General features: G+C 42.6%; 1 protein-coding gene across 1 annotated transcript in view; it reads left to right on the top strand.

The window, feature by feature from the left end:
- Positions 1-208: 208 nt before the first annotated feature.
- Positions 209-23,840, top strand: part of LOC106573696 (potassium voltage-gated channel subfamily G member 4) — a 27,943-nt gene continuing 4,311 nt past the window's right edge. The window contains exons 1-2 of the mRNA XM_014148981.2: positions 209-860; positions 4,242-5,145. Coding sequence (XP_014004456.1) covers positions 4,396-5,145 — 750 coding nt within the window. The 5' untranslated portion in view covers positions 209-860; positions 4,242-4,395. The remainder of the gene's footprint in view (positions 861-4,241; positions 5,146-23,840) is intronic.

A 23,840-nucleotide genomic window follows, 5' to 3' on the forward strand; every position in this document is an offset into this window, starting at 1 on the left:
CAGTATCACAAATGTTTCAGGAAGCCTTAAAATATTGGCGGTAAGACATGATGAAACCCTTTAGCAGAATTCATCACATTGACCATAGCCTTTAGAATGGTTTAAACATATCATAATAACACTTCTCTTATATTTTACAAGAGCATACCTATAGGTGTATATTAGACTCATGCCTAGTAGTATCAGACTGTGTAGCTGATTCCCCACTGTGACCGTAATCCACCGCGGCATAAAAACATAATTGGGATCGAAATGATCCGCGCTCCCCGCTGGGAGGTTTGAAGAGTATAAAAGCAGCAGAGCAGCTTACTGGTTACGGGATGTTAAAGGTTAACTCGGCTCCATAGTTTGTCAGTCGAACAAAACTACTGTATCTGATTACGCAACAATACGTTGGGATAGTTTACATACTTTCTTTTTTGCTGGGGCTGTGTGGCACCAGAGGGCATCGAATCTTTCCCGTGGTATTACCGTAGCAATTCGCAGTAAAGGGAAAGGCAATATTTGTTACTCAAAGTTAGGCTTTGTTAGGTGACTTGGTAAGGGAAAGTCACTTACGTTACTCACGATGCTCACCTAGCTTACTCTTCGCAAACTTGAGGTACCCTACCCTACCCGTAATACATCTGTGCAGCGCGCGCGCATCGCACAGCCTCTGCAGTACGGATCTGTAACGGGACACTCAGCTCGAATAATTTTCTCTCTTCGTATTTTGAAGAGTTTTTAATCGAGTTTACAGGTTGGGACACTGTACAAAATGTGGCAGCTGATATATTTCGGTGAGACTTGTGTGACTGATATTGAATGATCAGACGGACTGACAGCTAGAGAGGTGATCAGCTGCTCTCTTCACTAACATGGTACGTGACAAGTTTCTGTAGTCTTCATTCTTATTATTCAACGTTCACTATCGAATAATGTAGGCCTATATTCGTCATGATCATTGCGCTTCTATTGAAGTTTAATGTCAACTACCAATCTGATCATAATATTTAGAATATATTGATATTATTGTGATAGAATAGCAAGTAGCCTAGATTTGATATAAAGCCTAGATTTGATATAAAGCCTAGATTTGATCAATTGGAAGAACCAAAACAGCTATTAGAGCTGTTCCTAGCAGCAACCATATATCTGAATGAATAGTTAGAGCAGTCTCCACTGTTTAGAATTGTGTACCATATTGTACAGTAATGGCCAATGCATTAGTGGGAAGTTGAAGACAACAAGACAAGGAATGATTAATCACATAGCCTACTGGTATGCTTTATAATAAAACATTAAAGGTTATTATGTGTTCCATAAAATACTCATAATGGTAGTCTATAATAGCCTAGTATTGCCTTCCTGTGATTAGTTTGGACATAAACTCCTTTCCTTTTTAAAGAAGACTTTTATACAAAATGACCCATAGTGTGTGTGTGTGTGTGTGTGTGTGTGTGTGTGTGTGTGTGTGTGTGAGTGAGTGAGTGAGTGAGTGAGTGAGTGAGTGAATGAGTGTTACGAAGACTACATGATTCTTCTACATGAAGCTGTTTCATTAAATGGCAGGCAAAGGGTTTGTAGTGGACCAACAGCGGATGGCAACTTCATTGCACTTACAGATGTAGGATCCTAATTTGGTCACCCTGCTGCAGGATTATTTTCCTGCTGTAGCAAACAGGCTCAAATTAAGATCCTATATCTGTATCTCCTGTCTGTCACTAGTGAGAGCAGTGGAGGGAATGTTCCTGCTGATGTCACTGCGCCGCTAAAACACTTCCTTCAATTAACTTTCCACTAGGTAAAGCAACCAACACTCCGACAGGAATACTGTATTACCAGTGATTCTATTAATAAACAGTTTATAATTCTCTCTTCCCCCACCACGATCAAAATGAAACACATTGACAGCAGTGATTTATTAAGGGCTCGATTCAATCCGTAACACAGAAGTTCAGTGCTATAGCACGATTCATATTTGTTATAGCGTTAGTGGAGACTGCATTCATGGTAAACGCTGCATATATCAGCTCAATCGGAACTTACCTTTTTGCGATGTGGATTGAATCGAGCACTGAATCCCCTATGTAAAACTAGAGGATGTACATTATGTAGCCCACCCCTGATTTGGACTATTATCCACAGACTATTATTCACGTCCCTAACGTTCTCTAAGGAATTGGCTAATAGCCTTACCCCGCATGGTAAGGATCGGCCCCTTTTTTTCAATTTTTGCCTAAAATGACATACCCAAATCTAATTGCCTGTAGCTCAGGACCTGAAGCAAGGAAATTCAGATTCTTCATACCATTTGAAAGGAAACACTTTGAAGTTTGTGGAAATGTGAAATGAATGTAGGAGAATATAACACATTAGATCTGGTAAAAGAAAATACAAAGGAAAATAAATGTATCTTTGAAATACAAGAGAAAGGCCATAATGTATTATTCCAGCCCAGCACATTTTATATTTTGGCCACGAGATGGCAGCAGTGTATGTGCAAAGTTTTAGACTGATCCAATGAACCATCACATTTCTGTTCAAAATGTTGTATCAAGACTGCCCAAATGTGCCTAATTGGTTTATTAATACATTTTCAAGTTCATAACTGTGCACTCTCCTCAAGCAATAGCATGATATTCTTTCACTGTAATAGCTATTGTAAATTGGACAGTACAGTTAGAGTAACAATAATTTAAGATTTCTGCCAATGTCAGATATGTCTATGTCCTGGAAATGTTCTTGTTACTTACAAACTCCTGCTAATAACATTAGCCTACATAAGCTAAACTGTCCCATGGGGGACCCACTGATCCTGTTGTGGTTAAATTGATTGTGTAATTTTATACCCCAATTAATATTTGCAGTGGTTGCGGCGTGAAAGCACCCCACTGTGCAGGAAATATAAAAAGTAGTCAGATCAGTTTCATAAATATCTTGAGAAAAGAGAATCCCTGTCCAGCGTTGGAACTGGTTCAGAGATCAGAACCTAAAACCAGAAAGTAAAGAAATTATTTGAAGAACAGAACCCAAACCGAAAATTAAAGTAATCTATACTGTTCCTGTCACGTCGGTATAAAGGAATCGGGAGACAGGCGCAGGAATGCGTAATAGGGGTTTTTATTTCCCAAATGATTAAACTAAATTATTGCTGTGTAAAGGCACCGGGATGAAGACCAAACAAATACGTATACCGAACAGAGTTGAGACCCAAACATAAAAGCGAGGAGTACCTCGAATAAATACACAATCGCACAATGATTATCACACAGGACGAGACCCGTAATCATCTGCACAATACACGTGGCACAAAAGTCAAAACAACACAGGACAGGTACTTGCACGACCAACGGACATTGGAACAATAATCGACAGGACAATGGTAACAAAGGACACGCTTATACAATTACTAATCAAATGGGAACAGGGACCAGTTGTGCGTAATGACAGTTCCGGAGGGATCCGTGACAGTTCCGGAACAGAACCGTTATTTTAAAGCATGAGAACCTGTTAATAGTGTTATTTTACATTCCACAAATTGTTTTCCAGTCCCAAAAAAATCGCAACAAAGCGCCTGTGCAAAGCTCTCACTCTGTCACTAATAAACTTATTCCAGCATCTGCCTGCCAGCTGGAAATGTTGCCAGTGGGTGTGTGTGTGTAGGATACTTGCCCCTCCCGTCCGAAGCATAGGTTACTGTAGCCTACTGACAACGTTACAAGCGTAATTCTGAAATTATGGAGATATGTTTAATTAGAGAAGAATGGATTGTCTTTTTCAATACTAAATAAGGATACCATGGTTATCACGTTTCACATTGGATTAACTAACTACAGAATGGTAAGACGTGTTTTTAATTCTAGTGCTGCTGTACAAGCTTGTTAGCTAGAAAGGTTTAGAAAGGAACAGAAAGGAACAATATAAACCAGTACTTTTTTTGGGTTCGAACCGGTTCAGAACTTTATTTTGCTGGTCAGAACAGTGAAATGGAACAAAAAAAAGAATGGTTCTGTTCAGAACGAAAAACGATTGGAAAATCATTTTTGTTCCAGCCCCTGGTTGAAACAGACATGACCAGAGAGCGCCACAAATATCTCAAGCTTAATCCTCAGCTTCACTGATCCTCACATCTGCCTTGCAGAGTCTGTTGTCTGATGTGTCTGTCAGTCTCTGGACTAGAAATGTACGGCAGAGAAGGAGAAGCCTATACCACTGCAGTCTAACTGAGGTTTGATGTTCTTCTTCCCCTCTCCTATCAGTGTCTGCATGACGCCACCAGCCTGGGACCCCCTTGATCCTGCTGCAGAGCCTAAAGGGACACACCTGTCCCCAGCCCCCCGATGCCCAACTCCCAGACCAGCCACTGAGCGCCCAATGTGACCAGCCCAGCCGGCCACCCACCCGGATGCCGCCATGCCCATCATCAGCAATGCAAACCACGACTTCAGCAACCTCTCGGCCAGCGATGACAGCAGCCTCGACGCCATCTTCACCCAGATCCCAGAGACGGAGTCGGTCAAGGGGGTCTACTATCAGAGGGCCCAGTTCATTAGACGACCAGAGGACCTGCTGTCAGTTGACCACGGCCTGCTAGCGGTCATCAACGTGGGGGGCAACCGATACACCTTCCCCTGGAGCACGCTGGAGCAGTTCCCCCTTACCCGGCTGGGACGGCTCTGTGGTCTCAGCAGCCCAGAGGAGATTGCCAGTGTGTGTGACGACTATGATGAGACGCGGCGGGAGTTCTTCTTTGACCGCAGCCCCTCGGCCTTCCGCGTCATCCTCAACTTCCTGGCGGCAGGAAAGCTGCGCATGCTGAGGGAGATGTGCGTGCTGTCGCTCCAAGACGAGCTGCTCTACTGGGGCGTGGAGATGACCTACATGGAGCGCTGCTGTAAGAGGAAGATGTACACACGCATCGAGGAAATGAATGAGCACGAGAGGCAGGAGGAGGAGCAGAGGCAGAGGCACGCCCTGCTGCGCCCCCCAGTTGAGGAGACTCGCTACCGCAAGTTCATGAACCAGCTGAGGGATATGGTGGAGAACCCCCAGTCTGGATTGCCAGGGAAGATCTTTGCCTGCCTGTCGGTGGTGATGGTGGCTGTGACCGTAATAAGCCTGTGCATCAGCACCATGCCGGACCTCAGGGAGGAGGAAGACAGGGTGAGTGAGGCCAACCCCTGCTACCCCCAGCCAATGATATATATACACTAGATTTCTGACAGGAAGCACTGATTTGAAGCCACCGCACCTCCATCTTGGCAGTCCTTCGCCATTGTAAAAAAATGCATAATTTTAAAATATATTATGAAAAAATATAAATTCCCCTGAGGTAGAATTTTTTTTAAAGTTCTAATGTTACTGTCCCCACTACAACAACAAAAATACTTATATACATTTAATTTTGTCCTTGAAACATTAAATTGAAATACTGTAGAATTACATTAATTCCTGTGGAGGACTGCTTCTCCTGGGGAGTGCCAATATGGCCAACCGGTGGCTTCAAAGCCTCTCATTGGCCAATACATAGCATCAGCAATGGGTACATAGCATCAGGGTTTATATACATAATTTCCCCCAACACATAAACAATGACCACTGCAGTGCCATCAAGGCTGTAGCTTTATAAATATCCACCAAGATAACTCACATTTGTCACCCTTCCTGGAGTGTGTGTATGTGTGTGTGTGTGTGTGTGTGTGTGTGTGTGTGTGTGTGTGTGTGTGTGTGTGTGTGTGTGTGTGTGTGTGTGTGTGTGTGTGTGTGTGTGTGTGTGTGTGTGTGTGTGTGCATGCCTGCGTGTGTGTGCCATTTTCCTAATGTTTGGTGATTAAGGATGCTTAAAGCCACAGTGATTTATCCTCACAGCAGATTTATTCTTAGCGACTGAGTGAGTGATCATGAACCACGATGATCAATATGCTGGCCACAGCACAAACAGGGCATAAACAAGCTCAGAAATTCCTTCTCAATTTATTATCCTGCACCCAATGTCCGCGTGCATGCACACGTGTGTGTGTGTATGTGTAGGTGTACTTGTGTGCATGCGTGTGTGCAGTATTTGTATACTTGTTGTTGTGTTTGTGTGTGTTCTAACTGATTAACTTTCTGTACTTCTCAGTTGGGTGCATATAGTATAATACAGCTAAATTGGTCTTTCAGACACTGACCACCAAAAGTTGAATGCATGACACGCTCTCTTTCACACACACACACATTAACATACGCTTTGTTGCCTCAGGTATATTGTCTGTGCCTGTGGAGGGGTTCCCTAACTTAGTGTGCTCTCCCATCTGTGTCTGCTCATAGCAGCAGGGAATATTGAAGGCAGCCCAGCCAGACCTCCCCGATGTCAGTAAACACTAGGGGAGAGAGGGAGAGTGCGCCAACTTTGTGTGTGTTTGTGTGCGTGTGTTTGCTCTCCCATCTGTGTCTGCTCATAGCAGCAGGGAATATTGAAGGCAGCCCAGCCAGACCTCCCCAATGTCAGTAAACACTAGGAGATAATGAATGTCGCCCAACCAGACCTTTCCAATGTAAGTAAACACTAGGGGATAATGAACAGGGCCCAACCAGACCTTTCCAATGTAAGTAAACACTAGGGGATAATGAACTGGGCCCAGCCAGACTTCTCCAATGTCAGTAAACACTGGGGGATAATGAACTGGGCACAGCCAGACTTCTTCAATGTCAGTAAACACTGGGGGATAATGAACAGAGCCCAGCCAGACCTCCCTAATGTCAGTAAACACTGGGGGATAATGAACAGAGCCCAGCCAGACCTCCCTAATGTCAGTACACATTGGGGAATAATGAACTGGGCCCAGCCAGACTTCTCCAATGTCAGTAAACACTGGGAGATAATGAACTGGGCCCAACCAGACCTCCCCAATGTCATTAACCACTGGGAGATAATGAACTGGGCCCAGCCAGACTTCTCCAATGTCAGTAAACACTGGGAGATAATGAACTGGGCCCAGCCAGACCTCCCTAATGTCAGTAAACACTGGGAGATAATGAACTGGGCCCAGCCAGACCTCTCCAATGTCAGTAAACACTGGAAGATAATGAACTGGGCCCAGCCAGACCTCCCTAATGTCAGTAAACACTGGGAGATAATGAACTGGGCCCAGCCAGACCTCCACAATGTCAGAAAACACACACAGCTAACAGCACCGCAACCACAGTGTTGCAGTGGGTGCACAGGGGCCCATTTCTATAGACACTGGAGCTCTATGGGAAAAGCGATCACATTCTCACGGCAGGAATCACGCTCACAATCATATCATAGTATTTTCTGACAGGGGCCCCGGTATTGGAAAGAGAGAGGGAGAGTGTGTCAACTTTGTGTGTGTTTTTTTTTTTTTTGCGTGTGTGTGCTAACTTGTGTGCGTGCGTGTGTGGTGTGTGTGTCCGTTCATGCCTGACGTACCTTATGTGTGAGTGTGGTTGTTTTGTTTGTTTGTCTATCTGGTAAAAGATCCACAGTCTCAGTTATATTTAAAATGGAGAGTGGCTAGAGAAGGTGCAGCAAGCCGGGTCTTGCAGGAGCTGCAGGCCTGTCATATTTCATTCACACAGTAAGGCTGTTACTCACTGTTTCTAGCTGGCATGGTGGCATGGGTCAAACTCCCCTATCTGCTCATTCATCTCTGCTCTGTGTGAGAATGAGCATGCTAGTGAGGGTAGTGTTAATCAGAGAGCGAGAGAGAGGGAGACTAAAGGAGAGAAAGAGAGAGATTCACCTTTCAGCAGGACAATAACCTTAAACACAAGGCCAAATATACACTGGAGTTGCTTACCAAGACGACACTGAATGTTCCTGAGTGGCCTGTGGTAGTTACAGTTTAGAATTAAATCGGCTTGAAAATCTATGGCAAGTCTTGAAAATGATCAACAACCAACTTGATGGAGTTTGAAGATTTTTTAAAGAATAATGTGCAAATATTGTACAGTCCAGGTGTACAAAGCTCTTAGAGACATAAAGATAAAGACTCACAGCTGTAAGCGGTGATTCTGACATGTATTGACTCAGGAGTGTGAACACTTATGTAAATTAGGTATTTCTGTATTTAATTTTCAATGCATTTGCTAAAATTTCTAAAAACATGTTTTCACTTTGTCATTATGGTGTAGTGTGTAGATGGGTGAGAAACAAATATTTAATCCATTTTGAATTAAGTCTGTAACAACAAGCTGTGGAATACTGTAAGTCAAGGGGTATGAATACTTTCTGAAGGCACTGTATATGTACAGGAATATATGTACAGTAATTATATGTATAGGAACTGCAGTATACTGTATGTGCAGGAGATATAAGTACAGAAGCTATATGTACAGTAACTATAGTGCTTTCAGAAAGTATTCATACCCATTTTTTATTCCACATTTTGTTGTGTTACAGCGTGAATTCAGAATGGAAGAAATGTTTTTTTCACCCACCCATCTACATACAATACCCCATAATGACACCTCTGACTGAATACTTTGTAGAAGCACCTTTGGCGGTGAGTCTTTTTGGGTAAGTCTCTAAGAACTTTGCACAACTGGATTGTATTTTTAATTGTTTTAATGTTCACCTTTTTTTAACCAGGTAGGCCATTTGAGAACAAGTTCTCATTTACAACTGCGTCCTGGACAAGATAAAGCAAAGCAGTGCGACAAAAATAACAACACTGAGTTACACATAAATAAAAGTACAGTCAATAACACAATAGAAAAGAAAAATAGAAAAATCTATGTACAGTGTGTGCAAAAGTAGAAGAGTAGGGAGGTAGGCAATAAATAGGCCATAGAGGAGAAATAATTACAATTTAGCATTAATACTGGAGTGATAGATGTGCAGATGATGATGTGCAAGTAGAGATACTGGGGTGCAAAAGAGCAAGAGGGCAGGTAATAATATGGGGATGAGGTAGTTGGGTGTGCTATTTACAGATTGGCTGTGTACAGGTACAGTGATCGGTAAGCTGCTCTGACAGCTGATGCTTAAAGTTAGACAGGGAGATATAAGACTCCAGCTTCAGAGATTTTTGCAATTCGTTCCAGTCATTGGAAGCAGAGAACTGGAAGGAAAGGTGGCCAAAGGAAGTGTTGGCTTTGTGGATGACCAGTGCAATATACCTGCTGGAGCGCATGCTATGGGTGGGTGTTACTATGGTGACCAGTGAGCTGGTGAATAAGCGGGGCTTTACCTAGCAAAGACTTATAGATGACCTGGAGCCAGTGGGTTTGGCGACGGATATGTAGTGAGGGCCAGCCAACGAGAGCATACAGGTCACAGTGGTATGTAGTATATGGAGCTTTGGTGACAAAACGGATGGCACTGTGATGGAATGCATCCAGTTTTCTGAGTAGAGTGTTGGAGGCTATTTTGTAAATGACATCGCCGAACTCAAGGATTAGTTGGATAGTCAGTTTTATGAGGTTATGTTTTGCAGCATGAGTGAAGGAGGCTTTGTAGCTAAATAGGTAGCCGATTCTAGATTTAATTTTGGACTGGAGATGCTTAATGTGAGTCTGGAAGGAGAGTTTACAGTCTAACTAGACACCTAGGTATTTGTAGTTGTCCACATATTCTAAGTCAGAACCGTCCAGACTAGTGATGCTAGTCTGGCGGGATGGTGCGGACAGCAATCAGTTGAAGAGCATGCACTTAGTTTTACTAGCATTTAAAAGCAGTTAGAGGCCACGGAAGGAGGGTTATATGGCATTGAAGCTCGTTTGGAGGTTTGTTAGCACAGTGTCCAAAGAAGGGCCAGATGTATACAGAATGGTGTCATCTGCGTAGAGGAGGATCATAAAATCAACAGCAGCAAGAGCGACATCATTGATACAGAGAAAAGAGTCGGCCCGAGAATTGAACCCTGTGGCACCCTGATAGAGACTGCCAGAGGTCCGGGCAACAGGCCCTCCGATTTGACACACTGAACTCTATCTGAGAAGTAGTTGGTGAACCAGGCGAGGCAGTCATTTGCGAAGCCAAGGCTATTGAGTCTGCCGATAAGAATGTGGTGATTGACAGAATCGAAAGCCTTGGCAAGGTCGATGAAGACGGCTGCACAGTACTGTCTTTTATCGATGCCAAGAATGATATCGTTGAGGACCTTGAGCGTGGCTGAGGTGCACCCATGACCAGCTCGGAAACCAGATTGCATAGTGGAGAAGGTACGGTGGGATTCAAAATGGTCGGTGATCTGTTTATTAACTTGGCTTCCAAAGATTTTAGAAAGGCAGGGCAGGATGGATAAATGTCTATAACAGTTTGGGTATAGAGTGTCTCCCCCTTTGAAGAGGGGGATGACCACGGCAGCTTTCCAATCATTGGGGATCTCAGACGATACGAAAGAGAGTTTGAATAGGCTAATAATAGGGGTTGCAACAATTTCGGCGGATAATTTTAGAAAGAGAGAAGGTCCAGATTGTCTAGCCCAGGTGATTTGTAGGGATCCAGATTTTGCAGCTACTTTCAAAACATTAGCTGCCTGGATGTGGGTGAAGGAGAAGCGGGGGGGGGGTAGGTTGGTCAACTTGCTGCAGGGTGGAAAGATGTTGGGTGGAAAGATGTTGGCCGGGGTAGGGGTAGCCAGGTGGAAAGCATGGCAAAAATGCTTCTTGAAATGATCGATTATTGTAGATTTATCAGTGGTGACAGTGTTTCCTATCCTCAGTGCAGTGGTCAGCTGGGAGGAGGTGCTCTTATTCTCCATGGACTTTACAATGTCCCAAAGTTTTTAGAATTAGTGCTACAGGAAACTAATGTCTGTCTGAAAAGCTAGCCTTAGCTTTCTTAACTGACGGAGTATATTGGTTCCTGACTTCGCTGAAAAGTTGCATATCGCAGGGGCTATTCGATGCTAATGCAGAACGCCACAGGATGTTTTTGTGCTGGTCAAGGGCAGTCAAGTCTGCGGTGAACCAAGGGCTATATCTGTTCTTAGTTCTACATTTTTGAGAATGAGGCATGCTTATTTAAGATGGAGAGGAAAGCACTTTTGAAGAGCAACCAGGCATCCTCTACTGACAGGATGAGGTCAATATCCTTCCAGGATACCCGGGCCAGGTCCATTAGAAAGGCCGGCTTGCTGAAGTTTGACAGTGATGAGGGGTGGTCGTTTGACCGCGGACCCTATACGCATGCAGGCAATAAGGCAGTGATTGCTGAGATCCTGGTTGAAGATTTCAGAGGTGTATTTAGAGGGCAAGTTGGAGTGTGCCCATGGTTTCGGATTTATGGTTGTACCTGCTAGTTTCCTTGATAATTTGTGTGAGATTGAGGGCATCTATCTTAGATTGTAGGATGGCCCGGGGTGTTAAGCATGTCCCAGTTTAGGTCACCTAACAGTACGAACTCTGAAGATAGATGGGGGACGATCAATTCACAAATGGTGTCCAGGGCACAGCTGGGGGCTGAAGGGGGTCTATAACAAGCAGCAACGGTGAGAGACTTGTTTCTGGAGAAGTGGAGAAGATTTTTAAAAGTAGAAGCTCGAATTGTTTGGGCACAGACCTGGATAGTATGACAGAACTCTGCAGGCTATCTCTACAGTAGATTGCAACTCCGCTTCCTTTGGCAGTTCTATCTTGTTGGAAAATGTTATAGTTAGGGATGGAAATGTCAGGATTTTTGGTGGCCTTCCTAAGCCAGGATTCAGAAACGGCTAGGACATCCGGGGTTGGCCGAGTGTGCTAAAGCAGTGTATAAAACAGACTTAGGGAGGAGGCTTCTAATGTTAACATGCATGAAACCAGTGTTTTTACGGTTACAGAAGTCAACAAATGAGAGTGCCTGGGGAATGGGAGTGATGCTGGGGTCTGCAGGGCCTGGGTTAACCTCTAAATCACCAGAGGAACAGAGGAGGAGTAGGATAAGAGTACAGCTAAAGGCTAAAAGATCTGGTTGTCTAGTGCGTTTGGAACAGAGAGTAATAGGAGCAGATTTCTGGGCGTGGAAGAATAAATTCAAGGCATAATGTACAGACAAGGGTATTGTAGGATGTGAGTACAGTGGAGGTAAGCCTAGGCATTGAGTGACGATGAGAGAGGTTTTGTCTCTAGAGGCACAATTTAAGCCAGGTGAGGTCACCACTGGCTAAGGCATATTGAGCAGGGTTGGAGGCTCTACAGTGAAATAAGACAAAAATCACTAACCAAAATAACAATAGACAGGGCAAATTTACATTATGGAGAGGCATGTGTAGCCATGTGATCATAGGGTCCAGTGCGTAGCTAGGCGAGCTGGAGGCACGCCGATTCAGACAGCTAGCAGGCCGGGGCTAGCAGGCTAGCAGATGGGTCTCAGGGGGATGTCGCAATGGGAGAGCGTGTTGAAACCAGTCGTGATGGATAAGCAGGGATCCATGTCGGCAGCAAAGGGTCCAGGCCAATTGTCAAAAGAGGTTTTGAAGCCCAGGAATTGTCTGATGGATCTCTTCGGCTAGCCGGCAGATGGGCCTAGCTCAAGGCTAGCTCATGGCTAACTGGTGCTAGCTTCGGGACAGAAACCCCCTCAGACGGTTACGTTGGCAGACCAGTCGGGCTGGATCGGCGGGGCTCCGTGTCGGCAGCAAAGGGTCCAGGCCAATTGGCCAAAGAGGTAATTGAAGCCCAGGAATTGTCTGATGGATCTCTTCAGCTAGCAGGGAGATGGGCTTAGCTCGAGTCTAGCTCCAGGCTGACTGGTTCTTGCTTCGGGACAGAGACGTTAGCCAGTAGTAGCCACTCAGATAGCAGCTAGCTAGCTGCAATGATCCGGAGTAAAGGTTCAGAGCTTGCGGTAGGAATCCTGAGATGTGGTAGAGAAAAGCAGTCCGATATGCTCTGGGTTGATATCGCGCTGTGCAGACTGGCAGGAATTGACCGGGCTGAGCCTGTCAGATGTCCGAGTTAACGATGATGACCGCTAGCAGTGGCTAACTGACTAGTAGCTAGTTAGCTGACTAGCTGCTGATGGGGGTTCCGGTTCTAAAGTATAAAAAATAGCAGATCCGTACCACATTGGGTGAGGCGGGTTGCAGGAGAGTATGTTCAGTCCGTAGATGGAAATTGAGATTAAAAATATGAAAAATATATTTGAAGAAAAAGCAATATATACACGGGACAGGACAAGCCAATCAAAACAGACATCCCACTGCTACGCCGTCTTGGGTTTTTCCAGTATAGTAGTTGCCCCTTATTCTTTAAAAAAAATCCTTTAAGCTCTGTCAACTTGATTTTTGATCATTGCTAAACAGCTATTTTCAAGACTCGCCATAGATTTTCAAGTAGATTTAAGTCAAAACTGTAACTAAGCCACTCAAGAGCATTCAATGTCACCTTGGTAAGCAACTCCAAGGTATATTTGGCCTTGTGTTTTAGGTTATTGTCTGTTGGAAATCAGACTGAACCAGGTTTTCCTCTAGGTTTTTGCCTGTGCTTATAGCTGTCTTCCATTTCTTTTTATCCTAAAACACTCCCTAGTCCCTGCCAATGGCAAGCATACCCATAACATGATGCAGCCACCACCATGCTTGAAAATATGAAGACTGGTACTAAGTGATGTGTTGTGTTTGCCCCAAACATAAAGCTTTCTATTCAGGACATAAAGTTAATTTCTTTGCCACATTTTTGCAGTTTTACTTTACTGACTTATTGCAAACAGGATATGTGTAAATAAACATTTTTATTCTGTACAGGCTTCCTTCTTTTCACTCTGTAATTTAGGTTAGTATTGTGGAGTAACTACAATGTTGTTGATCCATCCTCAGTTTTCTCTTATCACAGCCATTATTCTCTGTAACTGTTTTAAAGTCACCATTTGCAGTATTGCTTAAGGCCCTGATTCCGACCCGAGTTAATAGAGCGTAAAAGGAATGTAATTCCATTTTTATACACCTTTCTCTTTTCTCTCTATGCATATTCTGACCTTGAATTTAAGCTTGAGAATAGCATGCTATTCACCCGCTATTCTTTCGAGGTGGAGATCTAAGAGTTGAATGTGTGGCGGAGGTGTGTCTACAGATAAGATGTATTCTGACCTTGACTTAATTCCCTCATAATTCCCCCACCTTTACGTGCAAGGAAACCATGAATAAGGTTAAGCAAGCCTGCCGGTTCCAAGTGGAAAAAGTATTTTTTCTTTTTTCCGATAGAAATAACAGCATTCTCCATGCAGTGTAATTAATAAATGGATGAGAGCTATTGATAAGAGCTAGGTAAATGAGTAATCCTTTTGGAGATTGGGATTGTAAATACACATAGCAATTGTTTTAGATTATTTTTTCCTTATGATCCCTGGAGAAGAATGTGAAACGAGCCATATGGAAGCAAACTGAAAATATCATATCAACATGACATGTATTGCAGCACTTTTCTATAGGGAAATAGGATACATATAGCTGTGCCATTATTCCGGATATTAATTGTGTGCCCTCATCATTTGCGTGGATGAAATTTGGACACCGTAGTTATAGGCTTCTGTAGGACTGAACCTGCCGAATTGATGTATGCTCTTTAGAATGTTTTAATTATAGCCAATGCCCGGGCTTTTCTCTGTTTTGTTTTACAATTTCTATCATGTTAAATATTAGCCACTATCGGGAGCCTTCGTGAGTAATACCCACATACATTTATAACTGTCACTTTAGTGTTAGTGTTCTTAAATTTGTAGCTTACATTTTGCATCATTCCATTCCGTTTACCTTTCTTTCCTCTGTCACGCCATGTAAGTTGTTCCTGAGGGTCGTTAGCATTAGTGGATCTTATTAGGCTAAAATTGTGCAATAATTGGGGACACGTCCCCTATTTGAATCGTTATGGAACTCAGGCCACACTTAGCAGGTTAAACCTGGAGCGTGGCGCATGGTTCATGACAACTGAACTGTTGTTGTCATACAGTTCCATGGTTAGTGAGAATTAGGGTAGATTTACAGGAATATTGTTCAACCCCTATTGTACACTTTTTTCCACCTTCCAATATTTAATTAATCGAACTTGATGACAACTTTCAGGATGAATAAAAAACCACTGTGATTTTATATACACTACCGTTCAAAAGTTTGGGGTCACTTAGAAATGTCCTTGTTTTTTAAAGAAAAGCACATTTTTTGTCCATTAAAATAACATCAAATTGATCAGAAATACAGTTGCCAATTACAGAATGTTGCCAATTACAATTGTAGCTGTAAATGGAAGATTTTGTATGGGATATCTACATAGGTGTACAGAGGCCCATTATCAGCAACCACTACTCCTGTGTTCCAATGGCACGTTGTGTTACCAAATTACTTCCAGTCATTGCGCTAACGCAATTTATCATTGCCGCTCAAAATGACCTCTAACTGCACATTTTTACTCCTGAACTTGTTTAGGCTTGCCATGTCAAAGGGGTTGAATACTTATTGACTGAAGACATTTCAGCTTTTACAATTCTAAAAACAAAATTCCACTTTGACATTATTGTAACGGCTGTTGCAAGGAGTAGACCAAGGCGCAGCGTGTTGAGTGCTCATCATATAATTTTAATAGAACACTTTAAACAAAACGAGAAAACGAACGACAGCCAAACAGTTCTGTCAGGAACATCAACTAAACAGAAAGTAACCACCCACAAAACCCAAAGGAAAACAGGCTGCCTAAGCTCCCAATCAGAGACAACGATAGACAGCTGTCCCCAATTGAGAGCTATACCCGGCCAAAACAAAGAGATACACAAAGCATAGAAAACGGAACATAGAATGCCCACTCTAGTCACACCCTGGCCTAACCAAAATAGAGAACAAAAACCTCTCTATGGCCAGGGCGTGACAATTATGGAGTATTGTGTGTAGATCAGTGAGACACAATCTCAATTTAATAAATGTTTAATTCAGGCTGTAACACAACAAAATGTGAAAAAAGTAAAGGGGTGTGAGTACTTTCTGAAGGCACTGTATATGTACAGGAACTATATGTACATTAACTATATGTCCAGTAACTATATGTACAGTAACTATATGTACAGTAACTACATGTACATTAAATATTTGTACAGTAACGATATGCGCAGTAACTACATGTACAGTAACTATATGTACATTAACTATATGTGCAGGAACTATATGTACAGTAACTATATGAACATTAACTATATGTGCAGTAACTATTTGTACAGTAACTACATGTACAGTGACTATATGTGCAGTAACTATTTGTACAGTAACTATATGTACAGTAACCACATGTACATTAACTATATGTACAGTAACTATATGCACAGTAACTACATGTACAGTAACTATATGTACATTAACGATATGTGCAGTAAGTATATATACAGTAGCTGTATGTACAGTAACTAAATGTGCAGTAACTATATATACAGTAACTACATGCACAGTAAATGGTTTGGAGGCATACATTGCAGAATAGCTTTTTGCTGTTAGTAAATCCTTACAGTTTCTCTTAGAGAGTATGTTCCTCAGGCAATATAGTAAGACTAAGGATAAGGCGAGCAATTCCTGATGTAGTTATGAAATACAAATGCGTAGTGTATAAATTTATCGAGAGTAAAGAGAGTAAGGGTGTGGCTGTGTAAACTCTGAGGGAGGCCACAGCAGATAAATAAAAAAAGCTAAACCCCAACAACACCCACAGGGCAAGAATGCTTTACCATACTCTGACCCCCTCAACACAAATGTTGATTCACTCCCACACTGTCAGATTATGTTGGAATTTTTTGAATTATCATAAAAAGCTATGTAAAAAGCTTCTTTCATATGTCAGACAGCTATTGGCTTTTTCTCAAACACGTTGTTTATTCTGTCAGAAGATGGGGTTTTCAGACATTGCAGAGGAAAACATTAACTTTTGCAACACAGCGTGTGTACAGTACAATATTTCTCTCTGATTCATGTCTTCTAACTGTGCTGCCCTGTGGCGCCAAGAAAAGTTTTTCAAATATGCTCCTCTTTTAATTCAGAGACTCAGACTGGGGGAGTAATTGAATGGTGGTTTTATGTTCTTATTAGATTTTTTGCAGTATATTTGAGTGGATTCTATGTGCTGTTTAATAGCCTCCCTCTCAGGGCAGCGTCACTCCCAGGGCATTAATCAGGAGGCCAGTGTAAACCAGCCCTGCATCTCTCCCTTCCTGCAGAGCTGATGAAATGTTAAAGACTGTCTCTACTCAGAAACAGCCTACTATCACCTGCATTAGAGCACTCTCACAGTCACCATCTGATTAAGTTATAGACTTGAGTGTGAGAGACAGGGATGGTGTTATAACCCATTTATTAAGTGTTAGGAGCTGTTTTCATGATCAGACAGGGTGGTGTTATAACCCATTTATTAAGTGTTAGGAGCTATTTTCATGATCAGACAGGATGGTGTTACAACCCATGTATTAAATGTTAGGAGCTATTTTCATGATCAGACAGGGTGGTGTTACAACCCATTTATTAAGTGTTAGGAGCTGTTTTCATGATCAGACAGGGTGGTGTTATAACCCATTTGTTAAATGTTAGGAGCTGTTTTCATGATCAGACAGGGTGGTGTTATAACCCATTTATTAAGTGTTTGGAGCTATGGAGCTATGTGCCGGGCTGGGATGTGGGAGTCAAGCAGACTAGACTGGTGGATGGGACTGTTGAGACAGGATAAAGTAAACATATCTGTGGCTGACCCAATATACCTCTCTTCTACAGAGGTGTTTATGAGTCTCTCTTATGAGTCACACACACACACACACACACACACACACACACACACACACACACACACACACACCGAGGCACTCAGGCCTGCTCAGTGTCTGCATGTCTGGGCTTAAGAGCTGAGATGGAGCTGGAACAGGGGATTTATCTCTCTATAGAGCTGTGAAGTGTCATAGAGGTGTGGAGGAATGAGGTACCGTGGAGAGAGACAGAGCTGAAGTTGTGGGATGACTTATTTCTATAAGGAAGGACTATTATGGATATTACTGCCTATCTGGTCATACATTCAGCGTGTTAATGTGCTGTATGGTTGTCAAGTTGCGTTTAGATAGAGCATAAAAGCAGTATGAGTTTACTTTAATCTGTTAATATACAGCACATCACATATTTTTGCAGACAAGCTGTCATACACAGATGGATACTACAGTAGAATTAATAGTGGATGTACTGTGGTTTGAAGGCTTCCCTGGTCATGTGGACGCCCAAGCCCGGCCCAGACAGATGTTGTTCCTCTGTGTTCAGTGAGACCTGTAGGGGAGACTGTGAGAGAGTTGTTCCCCATGTGTCTCCATCTCTCCCCCGGACCATAGTCAACAGCACTCAGGAAGCCCCCTGCAGTGCTGCTGTCCCCAGCGAACCAGAGCAGCACATCAGAATCCCATTCTGCCGGGAGCTAGACCGCAACCAAGTGCCTCATCTCTCTGCGAGCAGGGCACCCCAATGCCCCAGTGGCGACAGAGAGTATGCGCGAGTATGTGTAAGTGTGTGTCTGTGTGCGTGTGTTGAAGAAAGAAATCTATGTGCCTGTTGAGCCTATGAGTGTTTGTTTTTTGTGTTAAAAGACATAACTCCGTTCTAGAAGTGTGTTTCTATTTAAGGTACATAAAAAAGAGAACAGATGGTTCAGTCAGATAAGGCGCCTGCTACTGCTGTTGCTACTGCTGTTACTACTGCTGCATGCCATGGCAGAAATAGAGAGTTATGATGTGTGACGGGACCACATGCTTTCCATGTCACCTCATCTTTATCCATTCACTCATCCTTCTTCTCACCCTGAGCGCACCATTTTTCTCCTCCATTAAGACACAATGGCTGTTAGTGGGAAAGCTGTTCTCTCCTGTGGGAGCCAGCCTGCCCAACCAGAGATATTGAGATAAATGCCTGTTAGGCTGGGTTACTATAAGCTCCGCTCCAGGTTAACACCACCCATATGTAGCTGGCACCTCAAAGTCTACACTACAGTATCAGGAAAGTAGAGGCATTAGTGTGTTTGTCTGCCTCATCTAGTGTACCCTGCGTCAAGACTGGATTATAAAGATTAAAGATTTGGGACTATTTGTGTGTGTGTGTGTGTGTGTGTGTGTGTGTGTGTGTGTGTGTGTGTGTGTGTGTGTGTGTGTGTGTGTGTGTGCGTGCGTGCGTGCGTGCGTGTGTGTGCCTATCTCTCAGTGTGTGAGTTATGTTTGAATCTGAGTCTAAGCACAAGTGAGTTAGTGGTCATGTAACAGTTTGGCATCTGGCTGTAGTTTTCCCTGTGTGTTATGCTACCCCAGGAAGTGAACAGACGAGTGGGGACATGATGAGACATTAGGGCATCCAAACCCCCGCTCCCCTTTGTGCTTCAGAGCTTGAAAAGTGAGCACAAGGTCACAGTGAAATATGTGTCCATTGGTGCACAGTATGATGAAAGTCCTGTTGAAGGTAAACATGATGGATGAACTGAATATAGTTTTGAACTGAATCTTTCTGGTTTTCTCCCGCTCCTCTCAAAAATGTGTCCTTTGCTGTGCCGGAGGCCCAGAGGCAGCTGGAGAGTGGGGTAGTTATAGAGATGATCCAGCATGATGGTCCAGTGGGGTAGTTATAGAGATGATCCAGCATGATGATCCAGTGGGGTAGTTATAGAGATGATCCAGCATGATGATCCAGTGGGGTAGTTATAGAGATGATCCAGCATGATGATCCAGTGGGGTAGTTAAAGAGATGATCCAGCATGATGGTCCAGTGGGGTAGTTATAGAGATGATCCAGCATGATGATCCAGTGGGGTAGTTATAGAGATGATCCAGCATGATGATCCAGTGGGGTAGTTATAGAGATGATCCAGCATGATGATCCAGTGGGGTAGTTATAGAGATGATCCAGCATGATGATCCAGTGGGGTAGTTATAGAGATGATCCAGCATGATGGTCCAGTGGGGTAGTTATAGAGATGATCCAGCATGATGATCCAGTGGGGTAGTTATAGAGATGATCCAGCATGATGATCCAGTGGGGTAGTTATAGAGATGATCCAGCATGATGATCCAGTGGGGTAGTTATAGAGATGATCCAGCATGATGATCCAGTGGGGTAGTTAAAGAGATGATCCAGCATGATGGTCCAGTGGGGTAGTTATAGAGATGATCCAGCATGATGGTCCAGTGGGGTAGTTATAGAGATGATCCAGCATGATGATCCAGTGGGGTAGTTATAGAGATGATCCAGCATGATGATCCAGTGGGGTAGTTATAGAGATGATCCAGCATGATGATCCAGTGGGGTAGTTATAGAGATGATCCAGCATGATGGTCCAGTGGGGTAGTTATAGAGATGATCCAGCATGATGATCCAGTGGGGTAGTTATAGAGATGATCCAGCATGATGATCCAGTGGGGTAGTTATAGAGATGATCCAGCATGATGATCCAGTGGGGTAGTTATAGAGATGATCCAGCATGATGGTCCAGTGGGGTAGTTATAGAGATGATCCAGCATGATGGTCCAGTGGGGTAGTTATAGAGATGATCCAGCATGATGATCCAGTGGGGTAGTTATAGAGATGATCCAGCATGATGGTCCAGTGGGGTAGTTATAGAGATGATCCAGCATGATGATCCAGTGGGGTAGTTATAGAGATGATCCAGCATGATGATCCAGTGGGGTAGTTATAGAGATGATCCAGCATGATGATCCAGTGGGGTAGTTATAGAGATGATCCAGGCCTGGCAGCCTGGCAGCTCACTGCTGATATGAGAAGGAATGTAAAGAGAGACAAGGAGAAAGAATGAGGGAGAGATATAGTTAGGCGGGAAAGGAAGAGGTAAAGTCGCAGAGGCAGGAAGATGGAGGCTAGTGAAAGACAGTAGAGGCAAAAGCCAAATTATAGACCTTCTTCTAAGACAGAGCAGCAGCCCCTGGTTTGTGATCTATCCTCTGTGCTGCCGGCCCTTTTTACTGGCTTCACTTATTTATATTGCAGTCTTACTTCAATAAGAGGAGCTACCTCTTGTTCCTCAGTGTCTCTCTGCATAGAAACGCACACAGAAATAAATGCACGAACGCATCCGCACACACACACTCGCACGCGCGCTCGCGCAAACACACACACACACACAGCTCTTTAACAATCTATCCACATAATGAACTCGCATTCACATACTGTATGTACGCAGCCATAGACACATACAGTTATAATAGCAGACAAAACAACATTTTGCTCCTGCCCTATATACTGTACATAGACTTGGAATCACTGGCCACTTGAATAATGGAACAATAGCCACTTTAATAATGTTTATATAATGTGTACATACTGGTTTACTCACCTAATATGTATATACTGTATTCTATTCTACTGTATTTTAGTCAATGCCACTCCGACATTGCTCAATCTAATATTTATATATTTCTTAATTCCATTATTTTACTTTTAGATTAGTGTGTATTGTTGTGAACTGCTAGATATTACAGCACTGTTGGAGCTAGGAACACAAGCATTTCGCTACACCCGGAATAACATCTGCTAAATATGTGTGTGACCAATTCAATTTCATTTGATTTGATAGTAATGGAGTTCATCCGGATCCATATCCTTGTTGGAGCTGCAGCACGTCTGAAGTACCTGAAGACAAGTGACAGAGCGAGAGAGAAGGACAAAATCATACAGTAAATCTACTACATGGGCAATCACAAGATCAATACCACAAAAGGAGTTTTTACTATTACAGTACTTAAGCTTCTCTTTCCCAGGCTAATGAGTCTGTGGGAGTCTTGACTGTGAAAAGGACACTTGACTGTTTTTAGAGCTCTATTGTTATTGCCTCTGTGTGAAGAGTTGGTCCTTCACAGCGAAATGTGCATAGTTTCACACAACGCTATAAACACTAATCTCAGCACCTAGAACTGAATCAGCTAAGGCACGTACAAGAGACTATAAACACTAGGGGCTTTATTCAATCTGAACTTCAGCGATACAGATTGAATAGAGCCCTAAAGCAGTGCCTTCAGAAAGTATTCTCACCCCTTGACTTTTTCCACATTGTTGTGTTACAAAGTCAATTCAAATTAATGAAAAATTTTTTAAATTGTCAACGATCTACACAAAATGTCAAAGTGGAAGTTCAAGTCTACAAGTAAATAAAAAACGAATGGAAAATAAAACACTAATATATTTTAATAAGATAAGTATTGAGTCAATACTGTACATTTTAGAATCACCTTTGGCAGTGATTACAGCTGTGAGTCTTTCTGAGTAAGTCTCTAAAAGCTGTGCACACCTGGATTGTACAATATTTGCACATTATTCTTTAAAACATTATTCCATCTCTGTCAAGTTGGTTGTTGATCATTGCTAGACAGCCATTTTCAAGTCTTGCCATAGATTTTCAAGCTGTAACTAGGCCACCCAGGAACAATCAATGTCATCTTAGTAAGCAACTCCAGTGTATATTTGTCCTTGTGTTTTAGGTTATTTTCCTGCTGAAAGGTGAATTTGTCTCCCAGTGTCTGTTGGAAGTTTTCCTCTAGGATTTTGCCTATGCTTGGCTATTCTGTTTCTTTTTATCCTGACTAGGGCAAGGAAAATGCTTGAAAATATGTGGTACTCAGTGATGTGTACTCAGTGATGCCCCAAACATAACGCTTTGTATTCAGGACAAAAAGTTTGGTGTTTTTTGCCACATTTTTTGCAGTATTACTTTAGTGCCTTATTGCAAGCAGGATGCATATTTTGGAATATTTTATTAGTATTGTGGAGTAACTACAATGTTGTTGATCCATCGTCCGTTATCTCCTATCACAGACATGAAACTCTGTAACTGTATTAAAATAACCATTGGGTTCATGGTGAAATCCCTGAGCGGTTTCCTTTCTCTCCGGCAACTGAGTTAGAAAGGGTGCCTGTATCTTTGTAGTGACTGGGTGTATTGATACATTTATTTTATTTTATTTAACTATTATTTAGGTCAGTTGAGAACATATTATTATTTACAATGACAGCCTACATGATCCAAAGTGTAATTAATAACACTAATAACTGCAACATGCTCAAAGGGATATTTAATGTCTGCTTTTGCGAACCTCTTGCCTTCTTTGCAAACCATTCTTTGCAAACCACACAGTCCATGTAACTTATTTTGTGACTGGTTAAGCACATTTTTACTCCTGAACTTATTTAGGCTCGCCATAACAAAACGGTTGAATACTTATTGACCCAAGACATTTCATCTTGTAATTTTTTATTAATTTTTAAACATTTCTAAAAATATAATTCCACTTTGACATTATGGGGTATTGTGTGTAGATCAGTGATACAATCTCAATTTAATCAATTTAAAATAAATTCTGTTAAACAACAACATTTTGGAAAAGGTCAAGTCGTGTGTATACTTTCTGAAGGCACTGTAGATATAAGCTGTGAAGGCATGATAGGAGAGGTGGTGTCTGATCAGAACAGTGTCTGTATATGCTTGGGCTACATGCTATGTTTAAGGAAGAGTCCACCAAGCAGAGGAGAGAACATCTCAGTTTATTATCCTATTTTATTCTCCTCACTCTATACCGTATTCTCTATAGCCATGTAAACAAAGGATCTAATTCATCATCTCTCTTTTGCTTAACAGGATACCTCAGGATTGTGGCAATGAAGACCTGTATCTACTTCCTGAGAGTTAACTCGTGGATACCATTTTAATGTCTCTGCGTGCAGTTTGAACGAAGTTGCTAACTAGCTTTAGCGCAATTGCTAGCTAGCTTTAGCGCAATGACTGGATGTCTATGGTAACTGCTAGCATGCTAAATTGTATCCATGAGTTCATCTGACTTTGGGGAAGTAGATGAAGGGCTTCATTACCAATATCCCGAAGTATCCCTTCATTAATGGCTTAAAAACATGCATTGAACATGGTCAGAATTCTCTCCCTCTCTCTTAC

Source organism: Salmo salar, chromosome ssa16, assembly GCF_905237065.1.
Source record: "Salmo salar chromosome ssa16, Ssal_v3.1, whole genome shotgun sequence".
Taxonomy (NCBI): domain Eukaryota; kingdom Metazoa; phylum Chordata; class Actinopteri; order Salmoniformes; family Salmonidae; genus Salmo; species Salmo salar.